The sequence below is a fragment of the Triticum urartu genome, chromosome 7A, assembly GCF_056163025.1.
Source record: "Triticum urartu cultivar PI428250 chromosome 7A, HENAU_Tu73, whole genome shotgun sequence".
NCBI lineage: Eukaryota > Viridiplantae > Streptophyta > Magnoliopsida > Poales > Poaceae > Triticum > Triticum urartu.
This window is the reverse complement of record NC_141879.1, coordinates 81,452,413-81,477,301: the sequence shown is the minus strand read 5'-3', so window position 1 is coordinate 81,477,301 and position 24,889 is coordinate 81,452,413. Positions and strand designations below refer to the sequence as shown.

The following is a 24,889-nucleotide window of genomic DNA, read 5'->3' as shown; positions in this document are numbered from 1 at the left end:
CCACCGTCATTGCCGGAGCCGGGCACAATTTGTTGTCACCACTCTGGTCTGCTACTTGCTAAATATTACTCCCGAAGTAGTGCACATGGTAACCAACATCCACACGCGCTGGTTTCTTTTCACACAACACAATGCAAAGTTCGTTCTCAAGCAAGACGCCTTTTAGCCCATTCCAAGCACTAGAAAAGCACATGGACAAAATCAATACAGCAGGGCTAGCAAAATTTCCCCAGAGAAACAAGCCTTGAATAAGCACCTCATTTCAATTCATATTGGAAGCATTAAAGCAGGTTTTATTTTACAGGGCTGTGACATGTGTACTATACATGACTTACATAATTACATTCGAAACACGCCATATTTCGTGTCTTCTGGAACCGGCTTGGCGGAAGCAGAGAGGCAAAGGCTTAGAACCCGTCTGGTATCCGCGGGATCTATGATCCCGTCGTCCCAAAGCCTAGCGGTCGAGTAATACGGGCTTCCTTCCTTGTCATATGCCTCGACGACTTTGGCTTTGAAGGCCTCTTCATCATCCTTGGTCCACTGCATAACAAAGAAAGTCTCATCTTATACCAGTATTTGTCTTATGTTTACTGAATCCAATAAACGATGCACTATACCTCCACTCCTTGCCTTTTCCTGTTGTTCTTCTCTATTTGGGCGAGAACACCAGCTGCCTGAAATGGTTCAAGAGAAAGATGTGTTAAAACCAGTGGTAGCTTGGCTCTTGTTTGAGGCTTAAAATATCCATAAGAAACCAGTGCAAATATGTTCACGTGTACAAGAACATGATCGATGTATGCTACCGCAGTTTCCGTTTTAATGTCCAATGCACATGCCTAGGAGACACAAAAAACTAAATAGCCTTTTGATGGACTGAGAGCCTGCTTTGCTCTCATATTGGTATTCCGCCATTCTGCTTTTGTTTTGCCTGGTTGCGCCTCACGAAAAAGTTTCTAACAACCGTGCACAATGTTTCTACAACAAAGTGTAGCATGCTGGCTACTTTTATTTGCAGCTGAGTAACACCTGAGATTCTTTACATTTTGGACTACTAATGCTGCCTAATAACCTATGTCCCTAGGCTTCAAGGGAATTGATACCAAGAGTTACATTTGTGACATCCTTCGCCAGGTAATGATACTAGTAAAATAGTAAGACAATTTGTAGCCAATGACAGGTCCAAAGGTCTTACCTGAATGCCACCCATAACAGATATCCTAGCAGTTGGCCACATGAACAAAAAATTCGGGCTGTATGCACGTCCACACATTCCATAATTCCCAGCACCAAAACTTCCACCGACAATTATGGTAATTTTAGGAACCTGTGCAGAAATATAGATATATAGGGTCATTCTATTCATATAATTTTATAGAATTTTAGATGTAGATAAAATTACAGGACTAGCTATAGATTCCATAATAGCATTTTGTCACAAGCAAGTTGGGGTAGGCTAGATATGAAACCCTACTAGAACATATGGAAAACCAGAAAGCGAAAGAGAGAAAAAAAGAACAGGAAACAGATAGACAAAAGTGCTACTCTGCTCTACTCATGCTATGTCATGTGGCATGCTGTGTAAATGCGGAAGAAAGCAAGACTAGGCCGCTAGTTTACTAAGACCAAGAATGGGAAACAGTAGAAATGTCTGACCTTTGAACAGGAAACTGCCATAACCATTTTTGCCCCAGCTTTCGCAATTCCACTTGCTTCAGATTTCGACCCAACCTATTAAACATTGTCACTGCAAAAGGTTAGAAGGCTCGTACTCCAAAATAAAACCAACTGTTATGTTCAAACTTTAGTATCCCTGACCAACTATTTAGTATGTATGCAGTTCATATTGTTGGACTGTAAAAGATTTTCTCATCCCCAGAAGCTATCTTGTGTGGTTAGAGTTCTTAGGGGTCTTTCCCTCGTACAACCAATGCCAGACTATTCCAACAATCTGCCCCTTCACTCATTTGTGCCTCAATCTGCCCCTTTACTGTAGATGGGCGGTCTCTGTGCAGTGGCAGTGCTAGACGTATGACCTTGTGATGTCAACCAACCAAACTCTTGATGATTGTATGAGTTATGTGATGAATACAAAAAATTATGAGTGTTTTCCACCAGTTCTGATGTTAGTTGACATCACAAACTGTGTGTAGCCTCCACTGTATGTGTCTGACATGCCCCTTCAAAATACATGGATGGTCCTCAGGCACCCACGGTCCATTAGGCCTTCAAACCCTAGACTCCTTCATGCCAGATATGCAAGAACCATGCTTTTTTTTTTTGTTGTTGTTGTTGGAATCATGCTTTCATAACAATTGTTGGGTCATAAAGGGTCTTCTCACCGTCAAAAGCCAACTTGTGAGGTGAGGGGCGTTCGCGATCTCGATTAGGTCACTTTATTTATGACCATGAATTATTATTATTTTGAACCGGCCTAAACCACTTTCCATTGAAATAACGGAAATACAAAGTTTTGTAGATTAATAGGAGGTGGGAAAGGACAATATTTTGAACATGAATTGAAATGAAAGAATGAACTGAAAAGTAAAGAAGATGCCATACCATGAATCCAGAAATATTTTGAAGGAATATCAAAGGAATATTGCGTTGAGCACACAACTCAATGAAGTGGGTACCCTTTAGTGCCGACTCGGTAAATAAAATGCCATTGTTTCCAATAATTCCAACTGGCTGCCCGCATATCCTTGCAAAACCAGTCACTAGTGTCTGTGTAAATGCAAATGAAACAGATTTGAGTTGCACAACGCACAATACAGAATGCAAAAGGTAATCAAGCATAAGAGAAATCCTTACTGTTCCGTACAATTTTTTGAATTCATCAAATTCACTTCCATCGACTATACGAGCTATTATTGAGCGAATATCAAAAGATTGCTTTGTATCAGCTGGTGCAATTGAACGAAGTTCCTGTACATCATACAATGGTTCTTGGTAATCACAAGCAGAATTGTGTATACTTGCTTCTTTAGCGGCCAAATGGAGGTTCTTCACAATGTTCCTTCCCAGCGCAAGACCATGGCGTTCATCTATTGCAATTTACAGTGCAAAACATGTCTAAGTCACAACAACATCCAACTAATATGTATAGAAAAAAATGATACATAAGAGGGTGATCTATGGTTTAAGATAGAAACATCCAATGAGTGACAATAAAATGCAAAGTATCAGGGTCTGGAAACTATTTGCATGATCAAATATATCAGGGAAGAAACAAACAAGGGTCTGGAAACTATTTGCATGATCAAATGAATCAGGGCAGAAACAAACAGTACTCTCCAATCTCCATAGAATGCTCAGAGACGACATCTAATAAGGTACTTGTTAATACTTCTTTTTTTGGAACCGCCAAGCTGGACGTGTACCACCGTGGATGTAGAACATGTAAAAAGAAATAATGACAGAAAGAAGCAGAATTTTTACACTAAAAGCTTGCCAGAAATGCATCTTTTAAGAAATTAAGCAGACGATCCTCCATTCGTTATATCTAAAAGAGCAGTAATCGAGTCGTATTATGCAGCAATTTATGTTAAAATATACCTTGTGCAAAATGATCAGAGACTCCTGATATTTTACAATGCACTGATGCTCCACCAAGGTCCTCAGCAGATATCTCCTCCCCCGTAGCAGCCTACAGAATTGGCCATTTAGACTTGCACATGTATAATTTAGATATTTTCCCAAGATCGTAGGCAGACAATACTAACCTTTACAAGGGGTGGACCAGCTAGAAATATTGTTCCATTTCCCTTAACTATTATACTCTCATCAGCCATTGCAGGAATATAAGCCCCGCCAGCAGTACAAGAACCTAAAACTACTGCAATCTGAGGAATACCATCTGCAGACATCTTAGCCTGATTGTAGAATATTCGACCAAAATTATCACGGTCGGGGAAGACTTCTGCCTGCTTGGGGAGATTAGCACCTCCACTGTCAACAAGATATATGCAGGGCAATTTACATTCAGAAGCTATTTCCTGCGCCCGCAGATGCTTTTTGACAGTGATTGGATAGTATGTACCCCCCTTTGTAGTTGGGTCATTTGCCACGAACATGCATAGTCGTCCATGAACAGGTCCTATGCCAGTAATTATTCCCCCTGATGGTAATGCTTCCTCATAAACATCAGATCCTGCAAGCTTTATCGCGAAAAGTATCATCAGCAGCTCATAGTCCACAACAAGTTGGACAAGTATGAAAACATTTGTTTCTATTCTGAAGCATCCTACCAGATAACAATATGGGTTGGAAGACAATGGCGTTCTGGTCAATTATTTCACATAAACGAATATCGTACTGAGACTTGCATCCAGTGTCTTTTCTGATGTAATACTTAGTGCATTCGTGACATCCATGCTGCTCTATTAAATTAAGGTATTTAGGAAATCAGGATGCGTCCTTAAAATAGACGTGCGTGTTCCTGAAAAATAAATACAAGATTACTCTAAAAAATAGAGAAACGGGAATGCATTTTTGAAAGGCGCGGGGTGAAAAACTCGTCCCGTTTTCCTCAAACGAAAATGGCAACTACTAAGAAATCTTTCACTTCATTCAGAGCTGCAGGGTGAGAAATTCAGTCCCATTTTTCGGGAATGAAAATGGTAACTGGTCCAATCGCCAGACTACGAGAATAACTACGATAAGCAGACCAACATGGAGTACAATTTCCTTAACGCCGTTGCTTGATAAAACTGATCACCGGAGGAAAAGGGGCCTGTCTCGCTGATGAGTGATGGCCGACCTGAGAGAGCTCGAGGAAGGAGGCCCCCGGGTCGAGCAGGCGGTCGATGCGGTCCCTGGGGAGCAGCTTCCCCCGCCCCTCGTTCCGCTTCACCGCCCCCGCGCCTCCGCCGCCCAGAACCTGCAGCGGCAGCGCCCTCCGCCTCGTCAGGAGAGAGAGAGGGGGGGAAGGTGTCTGGTCAAGCAAGGGAGAGAGAGACCGGCGACACGCGCTCACGCACCTGGGAGACGCGGGAGCGCAGGTCGGAGAGGAGGCCGCCGACGGCGGCGGCGTTGCGGGCGTAGGCGTCGGAGCCCCGGTCGAGCGCGTCGGGCAGGACCGAGGAGGAGGCTGCCGCCGAGGAGCGGTAGGCGGCGGCGAGGGTGCTGCCTGGGCGGGGCCGCCGTGCGGCCAGTCGACTGAGCATCTCCGGCGGACGACGATGATGGATGCGCCGGTGGGGAGTGGAGTGAGCAGTCTGTGTCAGAGTGTGCGATGCCTCTCTGTATACTGGCGGAGGAACACTCCCGCACGGAAGCTCGAGCGGATATCGATCTCTCCAGAGTGTTTTTCTTCCACGGGAGCCTCGTGCGCGTCTGCTCTGATGCCATGCTGCGTTGGCAGACAGATGTGGATAAGGACCCCTGCAGACTTGATTGACGACCATGATGGCAGTGAGCCAAAGGCATTTGATTTCTACTCCCTCGGTCTCATAATGTAAAAAAATATCTTATATTATCAGATGGATTGAGTAATTTATTGAATTCTTAGATATTGCTTTCTTTGAAATTTCATAGTTTATGTCTTCTTCCGCTGCATGTACTATTTAGAAAATTTCGTACTTGACCTTAAACACGATCCTGACCAGACGACAACCCTGCGCGTTGCTCCGAGAATTTGTTGCGATTCATTTTAGTGAGGCTTGGTTTTATGGAGCATGGATGTTCGGCTTAATAATATGATAGCTGAAGATGGAAATGCAAATGATGAATTGTATGTCATTTGATAGTGCATTTTTTTCATGAATGATTGCATATTTAAGGTGGCATCTTCGCATGGTGAGAAAAAAAGAGATTGGTTGAGATTAACTAGTTATTTATATAGGATCTGTTGTATTTGAATATTGTATATACAATTGTAAAAAAATTATTGAATATAGGTAGCATAATATAATAGAAAGCTTTTCTCCATTTGCATGGTTACGTGGATCTTTTCTTATACATGGTGACTAAATTCAATTGTTTATTCATGTATGATTTTTCATAATCAATCATGACCACTCTCGGTGAGTCCAACAAGTACCTAGTCGAAATATGATACCTTGGGGGCGTGCCCACACGTCATTCACCTGACAAGTTCCCTTCATCTTGTGTCCCACTACGCTAGAGTATGCATTCCAAGGGAATAAGGACGGGTGTGCTATGTTAGAGATCTTGTGGTTACCGAAGATATTTGCCCTCAATCGCAAGATCACATGATTCGCATCGTACTCGCTAAAGGCAACTACTGGATTATCGACCCTGGCCTACCTACATAAAGGAAGGACAAGGCCTCGCTAGAGGGACATCTCATTGAGTGAGGAGAGCCTTGTAACCTAGAACAAAATACCAATTCGACACTATTGTAATCGTAGCATCAACTAATAAAGTTCGATAGGCAAGATGTATAGCTTATTCCCAACCAGGGTCATGAACCTGGGTAAACAATCGCGTGTCAACTTCGTCGCCGACTAAGTCCCCTTCTGCGCCACCACTCTCTCTACTTTCATACGTGACCACATATCTATCATAATATCGGTAGTGCATTAATCATCAACAAGCACCTGTATACACCATATGATATCAAGTGCATTGCATGTGAGCGTATCAAATGATCAGAACATTTGTATCTAGAAGTAGTAGAATCAATAGTATCCATATGTTCGTCGATAATTGCTATAAACAATAATATTTCAACACTAAATGCATAGCATGCATACAATGTTAAAATAATATTGAACACATCATAATTTGCAAGACACGTTTGACCACCAAAATACCAAGAATCAATGTCGAAGTTTCTGTAAATTTGATTACCTAATCATACACTAGAGATTGTTATTAAGATATTTGTTTAAGCATATGCTCAAGGGATCTCTACTATGATATTTAATAATATTAATATATACACTATCACACACAACAACATATGCACTGTGTAATTGATGCGATTGTCGAAAATAGTTCAAGGAGCATTTTTATTACAAAATACAACTTCTATTTCGCACAAAACATGTACTACATTACAAATGCATAACAAAGCACACTATAACTAATATTTAACAACAATGTTTATCTATGAAACTAAGCTTACTCATTAAGAGCGTAGCATCACAAAAAATAAGTATAAAAGATTTGTACAAATTACATTTATTTTAATCATTCTCGGCTATTTAAGAGCATTGCTACAAGGACGGCATTTATCAACCGATAATTGCACGGCATGCATATCACACCATCCACGGACATGTCTAAAACAATAGCAAACGGCTGGATTACCAATCGTGCAAGTGTCGTCCACCCCTGTGTCGTGTGTGAGGTACTTCCGGCTATACAATGTCTTAGAGTGCCCATGATCTTCACCAATGCATCGAATATTTTTGTGATTCTAGTGCAGTTTGTAGGGGTGAAAATTCAATATGGCTTATACTACCATATGGTACCATTTGAAGGAAATATGCCCTAAAGGCAATAATAAAATTGTTATTTATATTTCCTTATATCATGATAAACATTTATTATTCATACTAGAATTGTATTAACTGGAAACTTAGTACATGTGTGAATACATAGACAAACAGAGTGTCCCTAGTATGCCTCTACTTGACTAGCTCGTTAATCAAAGATGGTTAATTTTCCTAGCCATAGACATGTGTTGTCATTTGATGAACGGGATCACATCATTAGAGAATGATGTGATGGACAAGACCCATCCGTTAGCTTAGCATTATGATCGTTTAGCTTTATTGTTATTGCTTTCTTCATGACTTATACATGTTCCTCCGACTATGAGATTATGCAACTCCCGAATACTGAAGGAACACCTTGTGTGCTATCAAACGTCACAACGTAACTGGGTGATTATAAAGATGCTCTACAGGTGTCTCCGATGATGTTGGTTGAGTTGGAATAGATCAAGATTAGGATTTGTCACTCTGTGTTTCAGAGAGGTATCTCTGGGCCCTCTCGGTAATGCACATCACTATAAGCCTTGCAAGCAATGTGACTAATGAGTTAGTTACGGGATGATGCATTACGGAACGAGTAAAGAGACTTTCCGGTAACGAGATTGAACTAGGTATGATGATACCGACGATCAAATCTCGGGCAAGTAACATACTGATGACAAAGGGAACAACGTATGTTGTTATGCGGTTTGACCGATAAAGATCTTCGTAGAATATGTAGGAACCAATATGAGCATCCAGGTTCCCCTATTGGTTATTGACCGGAGATGTGTCTCGGTCATGTCTACATAGTTCTCAAACTCGTAGGGTCCGCATGCTTAATGTTCGATGACGATATATATTATGAGTTATGTGATTTGATGTACCGAAGGTTTTTCGGAGTCTCAGATGTGATCACGGACATGATGAGGAGTCTTGAAATGGTCGAGACATAAAGATTCATATATTGGAAGGCTACATTCGTACACCGGAATGATTCGGGTCGTTTCGGATAAGTTTCGGAGTACCGGGGGTTACCGGAACCCCCCTGGGAAGTTATTGGGCCTCATGGGCCTAATAATGGAAGAGAGGAGGCAGGCCAAGAGGTGGAGCGCCCCCCTAGCCCAAACCGAATTGGACTAGGGCTAGGGGGCGGCCCCCCTTTCCTTCTCTTCTTCCTCTCCTTCTTCTCCTACTTGGACTAGGAAAGGGGGAAACCTACTCCTACTAGGAGTAGGAATCCCCCCCTTGGGCGCGCCCCTTGAGGCCGGCCCTCCTCCTCCTCCCCTCCTTTATATACGGGGGAGGGGGCACCCCATAGACACACAAGTTGGTCTTTAGCCGTGTGCGGTGCCCCCCTCCATAGTTTTCCACCTCGGTCATATTGTCGTAGCGCTTAGGCGAAACCCTGCGTCGGAAACTTCATCATCACCGTCAACACACCGTCGTGCTGACGCAACTCACCCTCGGCCTCAGCTGGATCAAGAGTACGAGGAACGTCAGTGATCTGAACGTGTGCAGATCGCGGAGGTGCCGTGCGTTCGGTACTTGATTGGTTGGATCGCGAAGACGTTCGACTACATCAACCGCGTCACTAAACGCTTCCGCTTTAGGTCTACGAGGGTACGTAGACACACTCTCCCCTCTCGTTGCTATGCATCTCCTAGATAGATTTTGCGTGATCGTAGGAATTTTTTTGAAATACTGTGCTCCCCAACAGTGGCATCCGACCCAGGTCTATGCGTAGATGTTATATGCACGAGTAGAACACAAAGAGTTGTGGGCGATGATAGTCACTCTGCTTACGAGCATGTCATACTTTGATTCGGCGGTATTGTTGGATGAAGCGGCCCAGACCAACATTACATGACCGTGTTCATGAGACTGGTTCTACCGACGTGCTTCGCACACAGGTGGCTAGTGGGTGTCTGTTTCTCCAGCTTTAGTTGAATCGAGTGTGACTACACCCGGTCCTTGTTGAAGGTTAAAACAACACACTTAATGAAAAATCGTTGTGATTTTGATGCGTAGGTAAGAACGGTTCTTGCTTGAAGCCCGTAGCAGCCACGTAAAACTTGCAACAACAAAGTAGAGGGCGTCTAACTTGTTTTTGCAGGGCATGTTGTGATGTGATATGGTCAAGACACGATGAGATATAAATTGTTGTATGAGATGATCATGTTTTGTTGAAGTTATCGGCAATTGGCAGAAGCTTTATGGTTGTCTCTTTATTGCATAATATGCAAGCGCCATATAATTGCTTTACTTTATTGCTATGCGATAGCAATAGTTGCAAAAGCAATAGTTGGTGAGACGACCATGTGACGACACGTTGATAGAGATGAAGGTGATGGAGATCATGGTGTCATGCCGGTGATGATGGAGATCATGACGGTACTTTGGAGATGAAGATCAAAGGCACAAGATGATAATGGCCATATCATGTCACATATTTTGGTTGCATGTGATGTTTATCTTTTATGCATCTTATTTTGCTTAGTACGACGGTAGCATTATGAGATGATCCCTTACTAAAATTTCAAGATATAAGTGTTCTCCCTGAGTATGCACCGTTGCGACAGTTCGTCGTGCCGAGACACCACGTGATGATCGGGTGTGATAAGCTCTATGTTCACATACAACGGGTGCAAGCCAGTTTTGCACACGCGGAATACTCGGGTTAAATTTGACGAGCCTAGCACATGCAGATATGGCCTCGGAACACTGAGCCCAAAAGGTCGAATGTGAATCATATAGTAGATATGATCAACATAGAGATGTTCACCATTGAAAACTACTCCATCTCACATGATGATTGGACATGGTTTAGTTGATATGGATCACGTGATCATTTAGATGACTAGAGGGATGTCTATCTAAGTGGGAGTTCTTAAGTAATATGATTACTTGAACTTTAATTTATCATGAACTTAGTTCTAATCACTACAAAAAAAGACACATCCGTGACATTTTGGGCCGAACGAATTTTTTTTCTGTCATACATATGACACTTCTATGACGATAATTGTGACAAAACCCGGTATCATCATAGATGTGGTGGGCCCCTACTTCTATGACAAAAAATCATGGCAGAAAATGGGCTTTTCATCCTGGGCGGGCCGGAGACGCAGCTGCATGACATTCTTTGGGCCGTCCATGACGGAAAAAACCGTGGTAGAAGCGAGGGGGAGGAAAATTTCGGGGAGTTCCTGGTTACGGTGGGAGGTCGGGGGCCGAGCGATGCGCGTTTCTCTCGTACACGTACACGCGTGTGTGCGAGGCGTTGGCTCTAACTGAACCCGAGCGAGGCGTTGGGCTCTAACTGAACCCAAGCGATTGCACTGTAGGCTACGCGTTACTGAACCCGAGCTATCGATCGATGGCTGTTAAATGAACCCGATCGAGCGATTCCTTGGCTACTGCTGCTAACTGAAGCCGATCGATGGGATGAACAGTGAGCGTTGCGGGGGGGGGGGGGGGGTTGGATGAACAGTGAGCGGTGGCGTTGCCTCTGGATGAACAGGACCCCGTGGTGTGGTGGAGGGCTGGATGAACAGTAGACGGTGGAGGGGTGCCCGTGGAGGGGTGGATGAACAGGACCCTGTGGTGTGGAGGGCTGGATGAACAGTAGACGGTGGAGGGGTGGTTGAACAGGACCCCGTGGTATGGAGGGCTGGATGAACAGTAGACGGTGGAGGGGTGGTTGAACAGTAGCCGGTGGAGTAGCGCGCGGTGGAGGCTGGATGAACAGGAGCCCGTGGAGGCTGGAGGAGGTCGACGGTGGATGAACAGTAGCTCGTGGAGGCTGGAGGGGTTCGACGATGGAGATGAACAATATCCCGTGGAGTCCCGTTTTGCGGTACGCCACACCCCTCCCGATGAACAGGACCCCCGTTTCGACCGTAGCGCTCCAACACTAGTCCGTTTCCTCCGTTTTGCGGTACGCCACACCCCTCCCGATCAACAGGACCCCCGTTTCAACCGTAGGAGGTCCGTTTCCTCTGTTTTGCGGTACGCCACACCCCTCCCGATCAACAGGACCCCTGTTTCGATCATAGGAGGTCTGTTTCCTCCGTTGTGCGGTACGCCAGGCCTCGTTTCCATCGCCTCTTCCATCCAAGCCCTCCCGATAAACACGACCACACATTCCGTTGCTTCCCCATGAACATGACGACGACGCTGTTTCTCCGTTCCGACCCAACCATGTACACGAGCCCTTGCCGTACGTATGCGCGAGTAGGCGTTCGAGACCCCGCCCGTATGTACACATACGTGGCCGTATTTTCTTTCTTGCACCCTGGCCGCTGTACGTACGTGTACATGCTACGTGCGCGCCTCTACTATGACACGTGCGCGCCTCTACTACGACACGTGCGCGCCTCTACATCGACCAGTATGTACGTACACGTTCGCGACCAGAATGACAATGCTATGTACGCTTCGACCAGGTGGGTCCCGACTGTCAGGCACTTCCTTGCCCGTGAAGATGTAGCTGGTGGGTCCCAGCAGTCAGGGGGTGAATCATTTTTTTGCCTGAACGCACTTCCTTGCATGCGAAGATGTAGCTGGTGGGTCCCAGCAGTCAGGGGGGCAAATCGTTTTGGTTTTCTTTTTTTTGCCCGGACGCACTTTCTTGCGTGCGAAGATGTAGCTGGTGGATCCCAGCAGTTAGGGGGGCGAATCGTTTTTTTGCCCGGATGCACTTCCTTGCGTGCGAAGGTGTAGCTGGTGGGTCCCAGCAGTTAGGGGGGAAATGTTTTTTTCGCGAAATACGGTGGCCCGTCCGGTGGGTCCCTGCTATCAGGTGGAGGAATCATTATTTTCCGCGTAATAAGGAGGCACTTCCTTGCTGCCGCCGTGGACCCAGCTGTCAGCCTCTCCACGTACAGTCCACGTCCGATGGAAGTCGTTCCTTGACCACGTTGACCACGCCGCGTCGAGAGCACCAGGGCAGTGGACGACGGCGATGCCTAGGAAGGGGACGACGAGGAGCCGGGGAAGACGCGACAGTGGAAGCCCGCGCGCGCGGAGAGGAGTACGAGGGTTCACTGGTTCGGCTGCGGTGTGAGGCTGCCGTCGCCGCAGGGCCTGGCCAGCGGTGGGAATAGTAGGGGGCGGTGAGGCCTCCGCGGCAGCACAGCCGGCCACGGGAGGCAGGAGCATGCGGCACGACCGGCGCTGCTTTGGGCGGCTGGAGCAAGAAGACCAGAGGTTGAAGAAGCACTACGGCTGTTGGATGGACATCGTACGGTCAGTGGAGCTAGAATCGTTCATATTGACTAAATTGACAAAGGCCCCCGTCCCAGTCAACTTAGTAGGCCCACAAGTCAGCCTCCCACCATGGTGGGTCCCGACTAGCAGGGGAAGTATTAATTTTTTGTGCGTAATAAGGAGGCACTTCCGGTGGGTCCGAGCTGACAGCGGGGGGAACGTTTTTTTCACAAAATACACTGGCCCGTCCAGTGGGTCCGAGCAGTCAGGGGGGAAACGTTTTTTTCGTGAAATAAGGTGGCCCGTCCGGTGGGTCCCTGCTGTAAGGTGGAGGAATAATTATTTTGCGCGTAATAAGGAGGCACTTCCTTGCGGCCGTCTGGACCCAGCTGTCAGCCTCTCCACGTACAGTACTCTTCCGATGAAAGTCGGTCGTTGACCAAGTTGACCACGCCGTGCCGAGAGCACTAGGGCGGTGGTCTGGACGACGGCGAGGCCTAGGAAGGGGACGACACGGAGCCGGGGAAGACGCAGCAGTGGAAGCCCGCGTGGAGAGGAGTACGAGGGTTCACTGGTTCGGCTGCAGTGTGAGGCTACCGTCGCCGCAGAATAATAGGGGGTGTGGGTGAGTAGAGGGATGGCCTGGCCAGCGGTGGGAGTAGTAGGGGGCGGTGAGGCCTCCGCCACATTACAGCCGGCCACGGGAGGCAGGAGCATGAGGCACGACCGGCGCTGGTTTGGGCGGCTGGAGCAAGAAGACCAGAGGTTGAAGAAGCACTACAGCCGTTGGATGGACATCGTACGGTCACTGGAGCTAGAATCGTGCATATTGACTAAGTTGACAAAGCCCTCCGTCCCCGTCAACTTAGTAGGCCCACAAGTCAGCCTGCCACTATACTGGGTCCCAGCTAACAGGGGGAGTATTCATTTTTCTGTGCGTAATAAGGAGGCACTTCCTTGCGTGCGAAGATATAGCTGGTGGGTCCGAGCTGTCAGCGGCGATAACATTTTTTTCGCAAAATACAGAGGCCCTTTTGGTGGGTCCCAGATGTCAAGTGGAGGAATCATTATTTTGCGCGTAATAAGGAGGCATTTCCTTGCGTGCGGCCGTGGACCCAGCTGTCGGCCTCTCCACCTAAAGTCCACTTCAGATGCATGTCGGTCATTGACCACATTGACCAGGCCGTGCCGAGAGCACCAGGGCGGTGGACGACGGCGAGGCCTAGGAAGGGAACGACACGGAGGTAGGGAAGACTCGGCAGTTGTTTCCCACGCGGAGGGGAGTACGACTGTACGAGGGTTTACTAGTTCATCTGCCGTCGCCGGAGAATAACAGCAGGTATGGGTGAGTAGAGGGATGGCTAGGCCAGCGACGGGAGTACAGTGGGGCGGTGAGGCCTGCGCGGCAGCAGAGCCGACCACGGGGAGGAGGGAGCAGGCAGTCCCGCCGGCGCCCGTTTGAGCGGCTGGAGCAGGAAGAGCAGAGATTGAAGAAGCACGACGGCCGTTGGATGGCCATCCAACAGTCACTGCTTGTGCGTCAACCTTTTTTTAGGAAAGCCTCAAATCTGTGGGAAACAGCATACAACCCATCTGCCATTATTTCTAATAATTTACAGCCCATTTGCTAATTATTAAGGTTTTTTTGGAGCCCATATTCTTTTTGTTAGCATTACAACCCATATTGCGGCCACGGTTAAAAAATTATACGAAATTTTGCATATTTCGGTGCGGTCCGAACTGTTTTTAATCCTGAAATTTCGACTCACAGTCAAACTGATTTTAAAAATAAATGTATATCAATATAAAATCCAACAAATTCTCCACGCATAAAAATTAATTGTTTGATGTGTTTTAAAAATGTACAGCCTATTTCTCATTACTGATGGGCCATTTTCTCGGCCAGCCGAATAAAATCTCTCCTCGTCTTGAAAGATTTGCAGCCCAACATGCCTGGCAAAGTGACTTGCTTGGAAAATCACAAAAAATTGGGGTGCGGCCGTGGACCCAGCTGTCAGCCTCTCCACGTACAGTACTCTTCCGATGGAAGTCGTTCCTTGACCACGTTGACCACGCCACGCGGAGAGCACCACAGCGGTGGACGACGGTGAGGCCTAGGAAGGGAAGACGCTGCAGCGGAAGCCCGCGCGGAGAGGAGTATGAGGGTTCACTGGTTCGGCTGCGGTGTGAGGCTGCCGTCGCCGCAGGGCCTCGCCAGCGATGGGAATAGTAGGGGGCGATGAGGCCTCCGCGGCAGCACAGCCGGCCACGGGAGGCAGGAGCATGCGACACGACCGGCGCTGCTTTGGGCGGATGGGGCAAGAAGACCAGAGGTTGAAGAAGCACTACGGTCGTTGGATGGACATCGTTGACCACGCCGCGCCGAGAGCACCAGGGCGGTGGACGACGGCGAGGCATACGAAGGGAACGCCACGGAGCCGGGAAAGACACGGCAGTGGCTGCCCACGCGGTGGAGAGTACGAGTGAGGGAGTCCTGGATTAGGGGGTGTCCGGATGGCCAGACTATACCTTTAGCCGGATTCCTGGACTATGAAGATACAAGATTGAAGACTTCGTCCCATGTTTGGAAGGGACTTTCCTTGGCGTGGAAGGCAAGCTTGGCGATACGGATATGTAGATCTCCTACCATTGTAACCGACTTTGTGTAACCCTAACCCTCTCCGGTGTCTATATAAACCGGAGGGTTTTAGTCCGTAGGACAACATACAGATTAACAATCATACCATAGGCTAGCTTCTAGGGTTTAGCCTCTCTGATCTCGTGGTAGATCTACTCTTGTACTACCCATATCATCAATATTAATCGAGCAGGACATAGGGTTTTACCTCCATCAAGAGGGCCCGAACCTGGGTAAAACTTCGTGTCCCTTGCCTCCTGTTACCATCCGGCCTAGACGCACAGTTCGGGACCCCCTACCCGAGATCCGCCGGTTTTGACACCAACATTGGTGCTTTCATTGAGAGTTCCTTTGTGTCGTCGCCGTCAGGCTTGATGGCTCCTACGATCATCAATAGCGATGCAGTCCAGGGTGAGACCTTCCTCCCCGGACAGATCTTCATCTTTGGCGGCTTCGCACTGCGGGCCAATTCACTTGGCCATCTGGAGCAGATCGAAAGCTATTCCCCTAGCCGTCAGGTCAGATTTGGAAGTTTAAACTATATGGCTGACATCCGCGGGGACTTGATCTTCGACGGATTCGAGCCACTGCCGAGCGCGCCGCACTGTCACGGCGAGCATGATCTAGCTCTGCCGTCGAACAGTGCCCTGGAGGCCGCACCCGCATCGGCTTCAACCCTTAATTCGGGGCCAACTGCGCCGACTGAGTATGGGTGGTTGGACGCCGCCTCGGGGGCTGAGATCCCAATGGTGATCGAGCCGAACACCAGCCCCGCACTCCGTGAGACTCGTGACACCAAGGAGCCGGACTCCTCTCCGGACTCCGAACCCTCCGCGCCCCTGCCGATCGAATCCGATTGGGCGCCGATCATGGAGTTTACTGCCGCGGACATCTTTCAGCACTCGCCTTTCGGCGATATTCTGAAGACACTAAAGTCTCTCTCTTTATCAGGAGAGCCCTGGCCGGACTACGGTCAGCAAGGTTGGGATACGGACGATGAAGAAATTCAAAGCCCACCCACCACCCACTTTGTAGCCACTGTCGACGATTTAATTGACATGCTCGACTTCGACTCCGAAGACATCGACGGTATGGACGCCGATAAAGGAGACGATGAAGAACCAGCGCCTATTAGGCCCTGGAAAGCCACCTCGTCATATGACGTATACATGGTGGACACACCAAAAGATGACGACGAGGAGAGGAAGGATGCACCGAAGGCTTGCTCCCTTGAGAAGCAATCAAAGCGGCGCCGCAAGCGCCGCTGAGGGAGTCCTGGATTAGGGGGTGTTCAGGTAGCCGGACTATACCTTCAGCCGGACTCCTGGACTATGAAGATACAAGATTGAAGACTTCGTCCCTTGTCCGGATGGGACTTTCCTTGGCGTGGAAGGCAAGCTTGGCGATGCGGATATTCAAGATCTCCTACCATTGTAACCGACTCTGTGTAACCCTAACCCTATCCGATGTCTATATAAACCGGAGGGTTGTAGTCCGTAGGCGATCAACTCCATATACAACAATGATACCATAGGCTAGCTTCTAGGGTTTAGCCTCCTTGATCTCGTGGTAGATCTACTCTTGTACTACCCATATCATCAATATTAATCAAGCGGGACGTAGGGTTTTACCTCCATCAAGAGGACCCGAACCTGGGTAAAACATCGTGTTCCCTGCCTCCTGTTACCATCCGACCTAGACGCATAGTTCGGGACCCCCTACCTGAGATCCGCCGGTTTTGACACCGACATTGGTGCTTTCATTGAGAGTTCCTCTGTGTCGTCGCCTTTAGGCCCGATGGCTCCTTTGATCATCAACAACGATGCAGTCCAGGGTGAGACTTTGCTCCCCGGACAGATCTTCGTCTTCGGCGGCTTCGCTCTGCGGGCCAATTCGCTCGGCCACCTGGAGCAGATCGAAAGCTACGCCCCTGGCCATCAGGTCAGGTTTGGAAGCCTAAACTACACGGCTGACATCCACGGGGACTTGATCTTCGATGGATTCGAGCCACAACCAAGCGCGCCGCACTGTCTCGATGGGCATGATATAGCTCTGCCGCCGAACAGCGCCTTGGAGGCCGCATACGCATCGGTTTCGACCATTGATTCGGAGCCTACTGCACCGATCGAGGATCAGCGGTTGGACGCTGCCTCAGGGGCTGCGATCTCAGAGGCGATCGAGCCGAATGCTAGCCCCGCACTCTGCACTACCCGTGACTCCGAGGATCCGGACTCCTCCCCGGACTCCGAACCCCCCGCGCCCCTGCCAATCGAATCCGATTGGGTGCCGATAATGGAGTTCACCGCCGCAGACATCTTTCAGCATTCGCCTTTTGGCGACATCCTGAATTCTCTTAAGTCTCTCTCTTTATCAGGAGAGCCCTGGCCGGACTACGGTCAGCGAGGGTGGAATACGGACGATGAGGAAATTCAAAGCCCACCCACCACCCACTTTGTAGCCACTGTCGACGATCTAACCGACATGCTTGACTTCAGCTCCGAAGACATCGACGGCATGGACGACGATGTAGGAGACGAACAGGAACCAGCACCTGTAGGGCGCTGGAAGGCCACCTCATCATATGACATATATATGGTGGACACTCCAAAAGATGGAGATGGCGATGGAACAGTGGGGGATGATGCCCCCAAGAAACAGCCAAAGCACCGGTGTCAGCGGCGCCGCTCTAAATCCCGCCAAAACAAAAATGGTGATTCCGGCACGGGAGATAATACTACCCCGGATAGCACCGAAGAACACCCACCTCAGCAAGATTCGGCACAGGAAGATGGAGAAGCCAGCCCTCATGAGAGAGCGGCAGACCGAGTGGTCGAGGATGATAACTATACGCCTCCCTCCGAAGACGAGGCAAGCCTTGATGACGACGAATCGTCATACCATCAGACCCCGCCGAACAAGAGCGTTTTAAACGCAGGCTTTTAGCCACGGCAAGCAGCCTCAAGAAAAAGCAGCAACAGCTTAGAGCTGCCCAAGATTTGCTAGCTGACAGATGGACTGAAGTCCTTGCGGCCGAAGAGTATAAACTCGAACGCCCCTCCAAGAGTTACCCGAAGCGCAGGCCGCTACCCCGATCAGAGGAGGAAGCACCTACATCACCAGCGCATGACATGGCAGGCCGGCCACCTCGCGGCCGCGACAGAGAGGCCTCTCGGCCCTCCACCCAAGCCATGCCCCGACGCCGCTCAACTAAGGCACGGGAAAATGCGCCCGACCTGCGAGACATACTAGAGGATAAGGCAAGACAAACAAGATCGATCTACGGATCGCGCAGGCGCCCTACGGCATGTGATAATGATCTTCACTCCGGATACAACAAATCCGGTCGGGCCGAACACAACAGACATAGCTCTTCCAAGCTGCGTCGTGATATAGCCCAGTACAGAGGCGCCGCACACCCGCTATGCTTCACGAATGAAGTAATGTATCATAAAATCCTAGAGGGTTTCAAACCCGTAAACATCGAATCATATGATGGCACAACAGACCCGGCGGTATGGATCGAGGATTATCTCCTTCACATCCACATGGCACGCGACAATGATCTACACGCCATCAAATACCTCCCGCTCAAACTTAAAGGACCGGCCCGGCATTGGCTTAATAGCTTGCCAGCAGACTCAATCAGTTCTTGGGAGGACCTGGAAGCCGCATTCCTCGACAACTTCCAGGGCACTTACGTGCGACCGCCGGATGCCGACGACTTAAGCCACATAATTCAGCAGCCAGGGGAATCGGCCAGACAATTCTGGACACGGTTCCTAACAAAGAAAAACCAGATAGTCGACTGTTCGGACGCAGAGGCCCTAGCAGCCTTCAAGCATAACATCCGCGATGAGTGGCTTGCCCGGCACCTGGGACAGGAAAAGCCGAAATCCATGGCAGCCCTCACGACACTCATGACCCGCTTTTGCGCGGGAGAAGACAGCTGGCTAGCTTGCAGTAACAACTTATCAAAGAACCCTAGTAATTCGGATACCAAGGACAAAAGTGGTAGGACACGTCGGAATAAGCAAAAATGCCGCGTTAACAACGACAACAATGAAGACACGACAGTCAATGCCGGATTCAAAGGCTATAAATCCGGTCAGCGGAAAAAGCCATTCAAAAAGAATACTCAGGGCCCGTCCAGTTTGGACCGAATACTCGATCGCTTGTGCCAGATACATGGCACCCCCGAAAAGCCAGCCAATCACACTAACAGGGACTGTTGGGTGTTCAAGCAGGCAGGCAAGTTAAGGGCCGAAAACAGAGACAAGGGGCTGCACAGCGACGACGAGGAGCCCAAGCCGCCGAACAACAATGGACAGAAGGGCTTTCCCCCACAAGTGCGGACGGTGAATATGATATACGCAACCCACATTCCCAAGCGGGAGCGGAAGCGTGCGCTATGGGACATATACGCGATAGAGCCAGTCGCCCCAAAGTTCAACCCATGGTCCTCCTGCCCAATCACTTTTGATCGAAGGGACCATCCCACTAGCATCCGTCATGGCAGCTTCGCCGCATTGGTTCTCGACCCAATCATCGACGGATTTCATCTCACAAGAGTCCTCATGGACGGCGGCAGTAGCCTGAACCTGCTTTATCAGGATACAGTGCGGAAAATGGGCATAGATCCCTCAAGGATTAAGCCCACAAGAACGATCTTTAAAGGCATTATACCAGGTGTAGAAGCCAACTATACAGGCTCAGTAACACTTGACGTGGTCTTCGGATCCCCGGACAATTTCCAAAGCGAAGAGTTAATCTTCGATATAGTCCCGTTTCGTAGTGGCTATCACGCCCTGCTCGAACGAACCACATTCGCAAAGTTCAATGCGGTGCCGCACTACGCATATCTCAAACTCAAGATGCCAGGCCCTCGAGGAGTAATTACGGTCAATGGAAACACCGAACGCTCCCTCCGTACGGAGGAGCATACGGCGGCTCTCGCAGCAGAGGTACAAAGTAGCCTTCTCAGGCAATTCTCCAGTCCGGCTATTAAAAAGTCAGACACTGCCAAGCGCGCCCGGAGTAACCCACAGCAGGACCGCCTAGCACACTCTGAGCAAGCATAGCAATGCGGCCCCAACCCCAGCTGTCGCGACATAGCGAAACCAGTACCTCGCGTACATAACTACGCCCTTGAAATACCATGGGCACAGGGGAAGGGGCACAATAACGACACACCCAAAATACGGCTTAAAACGTACTAGGGGCTGCCAGATTCTTTTTTTAATTTTTTTTCTTACTTTCAGGACTCCATACTTCGGACGACCTGTTCGGCAATTCGACTGCCGCACAAACGATGCAAGATCCAGGGAGGCAGACAAGCCATGCCGCATTATGGAACCCCCAGGTGGTCTCTATTACGAGCAGTATACCTGTTTTGAATACAATTCCGCGGCCTGCCCCTGGCTAGGACATGTTAAATAGTCCAATATCTTTACCTTATAATACCACTTGTATCGTTCTGCTCTGACAGCAGCCTTTATATAAACAATGCATAGCTTTTGTCTATTTTCTGCATTACTCTCTTTTATATATGTTCATTAATGACATGTTGCACCCGTACACTATGGTACGGCAAGTACGCCAGGGGCTTCAGTACCCTTTAATATGGTGTGAGAAGTCCGTACACTTTCACAAGTGCGGCACCCTGAACTTATAGCACTATATGCATTGGCTCCGAATCATGATTTGGGTCAATAGTTGGGTTTGCCCGGCTCCTATGTTTTGGTGCCTTACGTTCTGCTATATCGGCTAAGGTAGCACTAGGAGAACCACTGCGATTGTGCCCTGGTTGAGCTGGGTTAAGCACCTCAGTGGAGAAAGCTAAAACTGACTGTCATGATGAGGCAAGAGACCGGTCGTTGTTCGAGAGGTTTTTCGAGTCCCTAAAGACTTATGCCGCTTCGAGCGAGGAGCCGGATTTGTCCGACCAAGGTGTGGATAGCGCCCCGAACTCGGTCTTCCGAACTAGGGGCTTCGCCGAAATTTAAAATTATAAAGTTCTATGGCTAAGTGAGAGTGTTCAAGCATTATAGTCCGATTTCCTGGTTCGTTGTGCTGAGCGCCTCCCTCGAAGGACCCAACTATGGGAAAAAGAGCGCTCAGGTTTATCCCGAACACCCCAGCACTAGTGGCATGGGGGCAGAAGCCGACGACTGGCCATCTCTCAATTTTTTAATAAACGGCTGCACAGAAAATAATATTTTAAATTCAACAAGCATTGCTTAAGCGCCTATGAACAAGTTTTCAGCGCACAGGATAAAAACGAGCGAGTTTATTCAAAAATTACATCCTTGGTACATTCATTCGCCACAAGGCGGGCACCCGCAAGAACATCCTTGTAATAGTTCTCGGGCTTGCGATGCTCCTTCCCCGGCGGCGGCCCGTCCTTCACAAGCTTCTCACCGTCCAGCTTACCCCAGTGCACCTTTGCACGGGCAAGGGCCCGACGGGCACCTTCGATGCAGACGGAGCGCTTGATGACCTCAAGCCTTGGACAGGCCTCCACCAGCCGCCGCACCAGCCCGAAGTAGCTCCCAGGCAGGGCCTCTCCAGGCCACAGCCGAACTATGAAGCCCTTCATGGCCTGTTCGGCCGCCTTGTGGAGCTCGACCGGTTGTTTCAGCTGGTCACTCAAGGGCACAGGGTGTCTGGCCTCAGCATACTGAGACCAGAACACCTTCTCCGTCGAGCTTCCCTCTTCAGCTCGGTAGAATGCGGCGACGTCGGATACGCTGCGGGGAAGATCTGCGAATGCCCCTGGAGAACTCCGGATTCGGGTAAGTAACAAGTAGTTTAATTTTATATTTCTGCTTTGCATAAAGAATGCCTTACCCGCTGGTATCTTCTTCATCTCCTCCAACTCTTGGAGGGCCTTTTGGGCTTCGGCCTTGGCAGACTTGGCAGTCCCAAGGGCCGCCGCGAGCTCGGACGCTTGGGTCTTTGACTCAAGCTCCAAACTCTCATGTTTTTTCATGAGAGCCTGAAGCTCTTGCTGCACCTCGCCGACCTGAGCCCCAAGTTTCTCTCGCTCGGTGCGCTCCGCGGCCGTTTTCTTTTCAGCCTCGGACGGCGCCTGCTTGAGGGTCGCCACCTCAGTCGTGGCCCCTATAATAAGCAGTGCAATCCTGTTATTTTTTGCAATCACGCCTCTCTATAGGCACTTTTTCTGTAAGGTATTTCCTACCTTCTTTTTCCTCGAGCTGCCGCTTGGCAAGGCCGAGCTCTTGCTCGGTCCGCCTGAGGTCCTGTTTCAGGACACCCACCTCCGCAGTCAGTGCGGCGGTGGATAGCAGCGAAGCCTGCACACGCATATTGACTCTTTATTGTTAGACTCCTGCGAAATTTACTAGATCCTCTATTCGGCTTTTCTTTCCGAACGCCAAACAGAGCATCAGGGGCTACTGTCTATGCGGTACTATTTTTATATATGTTTACTTACCTCGAAGCCTGTTAGAAGGCTAGCGCAAGCTTCAGTCAGTCTGCTCTTGGCGGACTGAACCTTTTGGATCACCGTACTCATAATAGTACGGTGCTCCTCGTCGATGGAGGCGCCGTCAAGCACCTCAAGCAGATTGTCTGGCACCTCCGGTTGGACGGAGGCCGCCGGCTCAGAAGGCTTGCTCCTCTTGGAAGGAGTTCGCCTACCGCGGTCCGGAACTGTTGAAGATTCTGGCGCGGTGTCCGGCACAAAGCCAGACTTGGAGCCCTGGGGGGTCTTGTCCCCTTTACTCTTGGGGTCCGGGAGGTCACCTTGCGGCTCCTCCAGGACCACATCCTCCTGCCCCGGAGCTCGTTGCGACGCCACTTCGGCGTCGTCCGCAGTGCGGGGGAAGACAGCGGGCGGAACTGAGTTCACGTTCGATGAATCCAGGGAGCCGCTCGACGACTCGTTGAGTTCGGCCCGGGGCGGGCTGCATAATTATGTTCGACATTAGGGAAAGCTGTGCGACAAAGGAACGTCATGAGTTACTCTGATATCCGAATACTTATGATTTCGCCGGACGCTTGGCCCTATCTGGCCACTCCTCTTCGTCCTCTTCGGCGTCGGGGGAGTAGTTCGGCGGAGGGGTCTTCCTCTTCCTGGACCCTTCGGCCTCCCCCGTTGGGGCGGCCTTCCTTTTCTTTCCCCCCCCCCCGCTGGAGGGGGAGAGTTTTCTTCTTCCTCCTCCTCGTTCTCACGGGAGGAGAGCATCTCGGACTCGTCAGACGACGAGTCCGACACCACCACGCTATGGGCACTCTTTCGAGTCCACGTGGTCTTCTTCTTCTTGGCCTTCTTTTCCGGCACCACATAAGGCGTCGGAGCTAGCAGCTTCACTAGTAGAGCTGGGGCTGGGTCTTCGGGCAGCGGAGCCAGACAGTTAATCGGTCCGGATATCGCCCGCCAAGCCTGTCAAAGGTAAGGGAGTTTAGATCCCGCATAGAGTTAAACTATGAAAAAAGCTGAACGCCCTGTAAAAGGTGAAAATAGCTTACCTCGCTAGCGTGATGCTGCGAGCTGTATCCGCGGTCCTCGGAAGCGGATGCGGGAGCCTCGGCACCTTTGATTAGCGCCTTCCCGACGTCTTCATACGTCGTGCCGAAGAGCCTGTTAAGGGTTCGGTGCTGTGCCGGGTCGAACTCCCACAGAGTAAAGTCCCGTTGTTGACACGGGAGGATTCGGCGAACGAGCATGACCTGGACTACATTTACAAGCCTGATTGGCTTGTTTACCAGGGACTGGATGCATGTCTTCAGTCTGGTCACCTCTTCCTCGTTACCCCATGATAGGCCCATCTCTTTCCAGGACATGAGCCGCGTGGGGGGTCCAGACCAGAACTTGGGGGCTACGATCCATTTCGGATCGCGTGGCTCGGTGATGTAAAACCACCCGGCTTGCCACCCCTTTAGGGTCTCTATGAAGGAGCCCTCGAACCACAAGGCGTTGGCAATCTTGCCCGCCATGGCGCCTCCGCACTCCGCCTGGCTGCCGCACACCACCTTGGGCTTGACGTTGAAGTTCTTGAGCCAGAGGCCGAAATGGGGGCGGACACGGAGGAAAGCCTCGCACACGACAATAAACGCCGAGATGTTGAGGATGAAGTTCGGAGCCAGATCGTGGAAATCCAGGCCGTAGTAGAACATGAGCCCCCGGACGAATGGGTGAAGTGGAAAACCCAGTCCGCGGAGGAAGTGGGGAAGGAATACTACCCTCTCGTGGGGCCTTGGGGTGGGGAGGAGCTGCCCCTTCCCGGGAAGCCGGTGCGCGATGTCTTTGGACAAGTATCCGGCCTTCCTAAGATTTTTGACGTCGCCCTCCGTGACGGAGGAGACCTTCCACTTGCCTCCTACTCCAGACATCGCTAGAGAAGGTCGAGGTGGGAAGTGCGGGCTTGGGCGCTGGAGCTCGAGTGCGCAGGAGATGGGTAGGCAGAGGAGGAAGAAGGCGTAGGTAAAAAGGGTGGATCCTTGTCCCCTTATATGGGCGGATGCGGTTGTGCGTCCCCACCTGCCTAGTAAAACTCGCTTGCCTCCCAAGCGCCGTGATAAATGGCGCGGTTGGGTTACCCACGTCCGTATTGATGAGAATCCCGTAAAGGGG

At 49.8% G+C, this 24,889-nt stretch overlaps 1 protein-coding gene across 2 annotated transcripts; it reads right to left on the bottom strand.

The window, feature by feature from the left end:
- Positions 1–244: 244 nt before the first annotated feature.
- MCCB (3-methylcrotonyl-CoA carboxylase) lies at positions 245–5,300 on the bottom strand. 2 transcript variants are annotated; one of them, XM_048705598.2, is made up of 10 exons: positions 4,983–5,298; positions 4,763–4,882; positions 3,726–4,160; positions 3,559–3,649; positions 2,815–3,047; positions 2,563–2,727; positions 1,657–1,731; positions 1,196–1,327; positions 621–677; positions 245–543 (listed from the first exon to the last, which is right to left on the bottom strand). In XM_048705598.2, exons 1-10 carry the CDS (start codon positions 5,166–5,168, stop codon positions 340–342), a joined length of 1,698 nt encoding a protein of 565 aa, XP_048561555.2. In that variant the 5' UTR covers positions 5,169–5,298; the 3' UTR covers positions 245–339. The 2 variants fall into 2 exon arrangements, with proteins under 2 accessions (XP_048561555.2, XP_087393801.1); XM_087537675.1 differs by lacking the exon at positions 4,763–4,882 and having other exon boundaries at positions 4,983–5,300.
- Between the last annotated feature and the right edge of the window lie 19,589 nt (positions 5,301–24,889).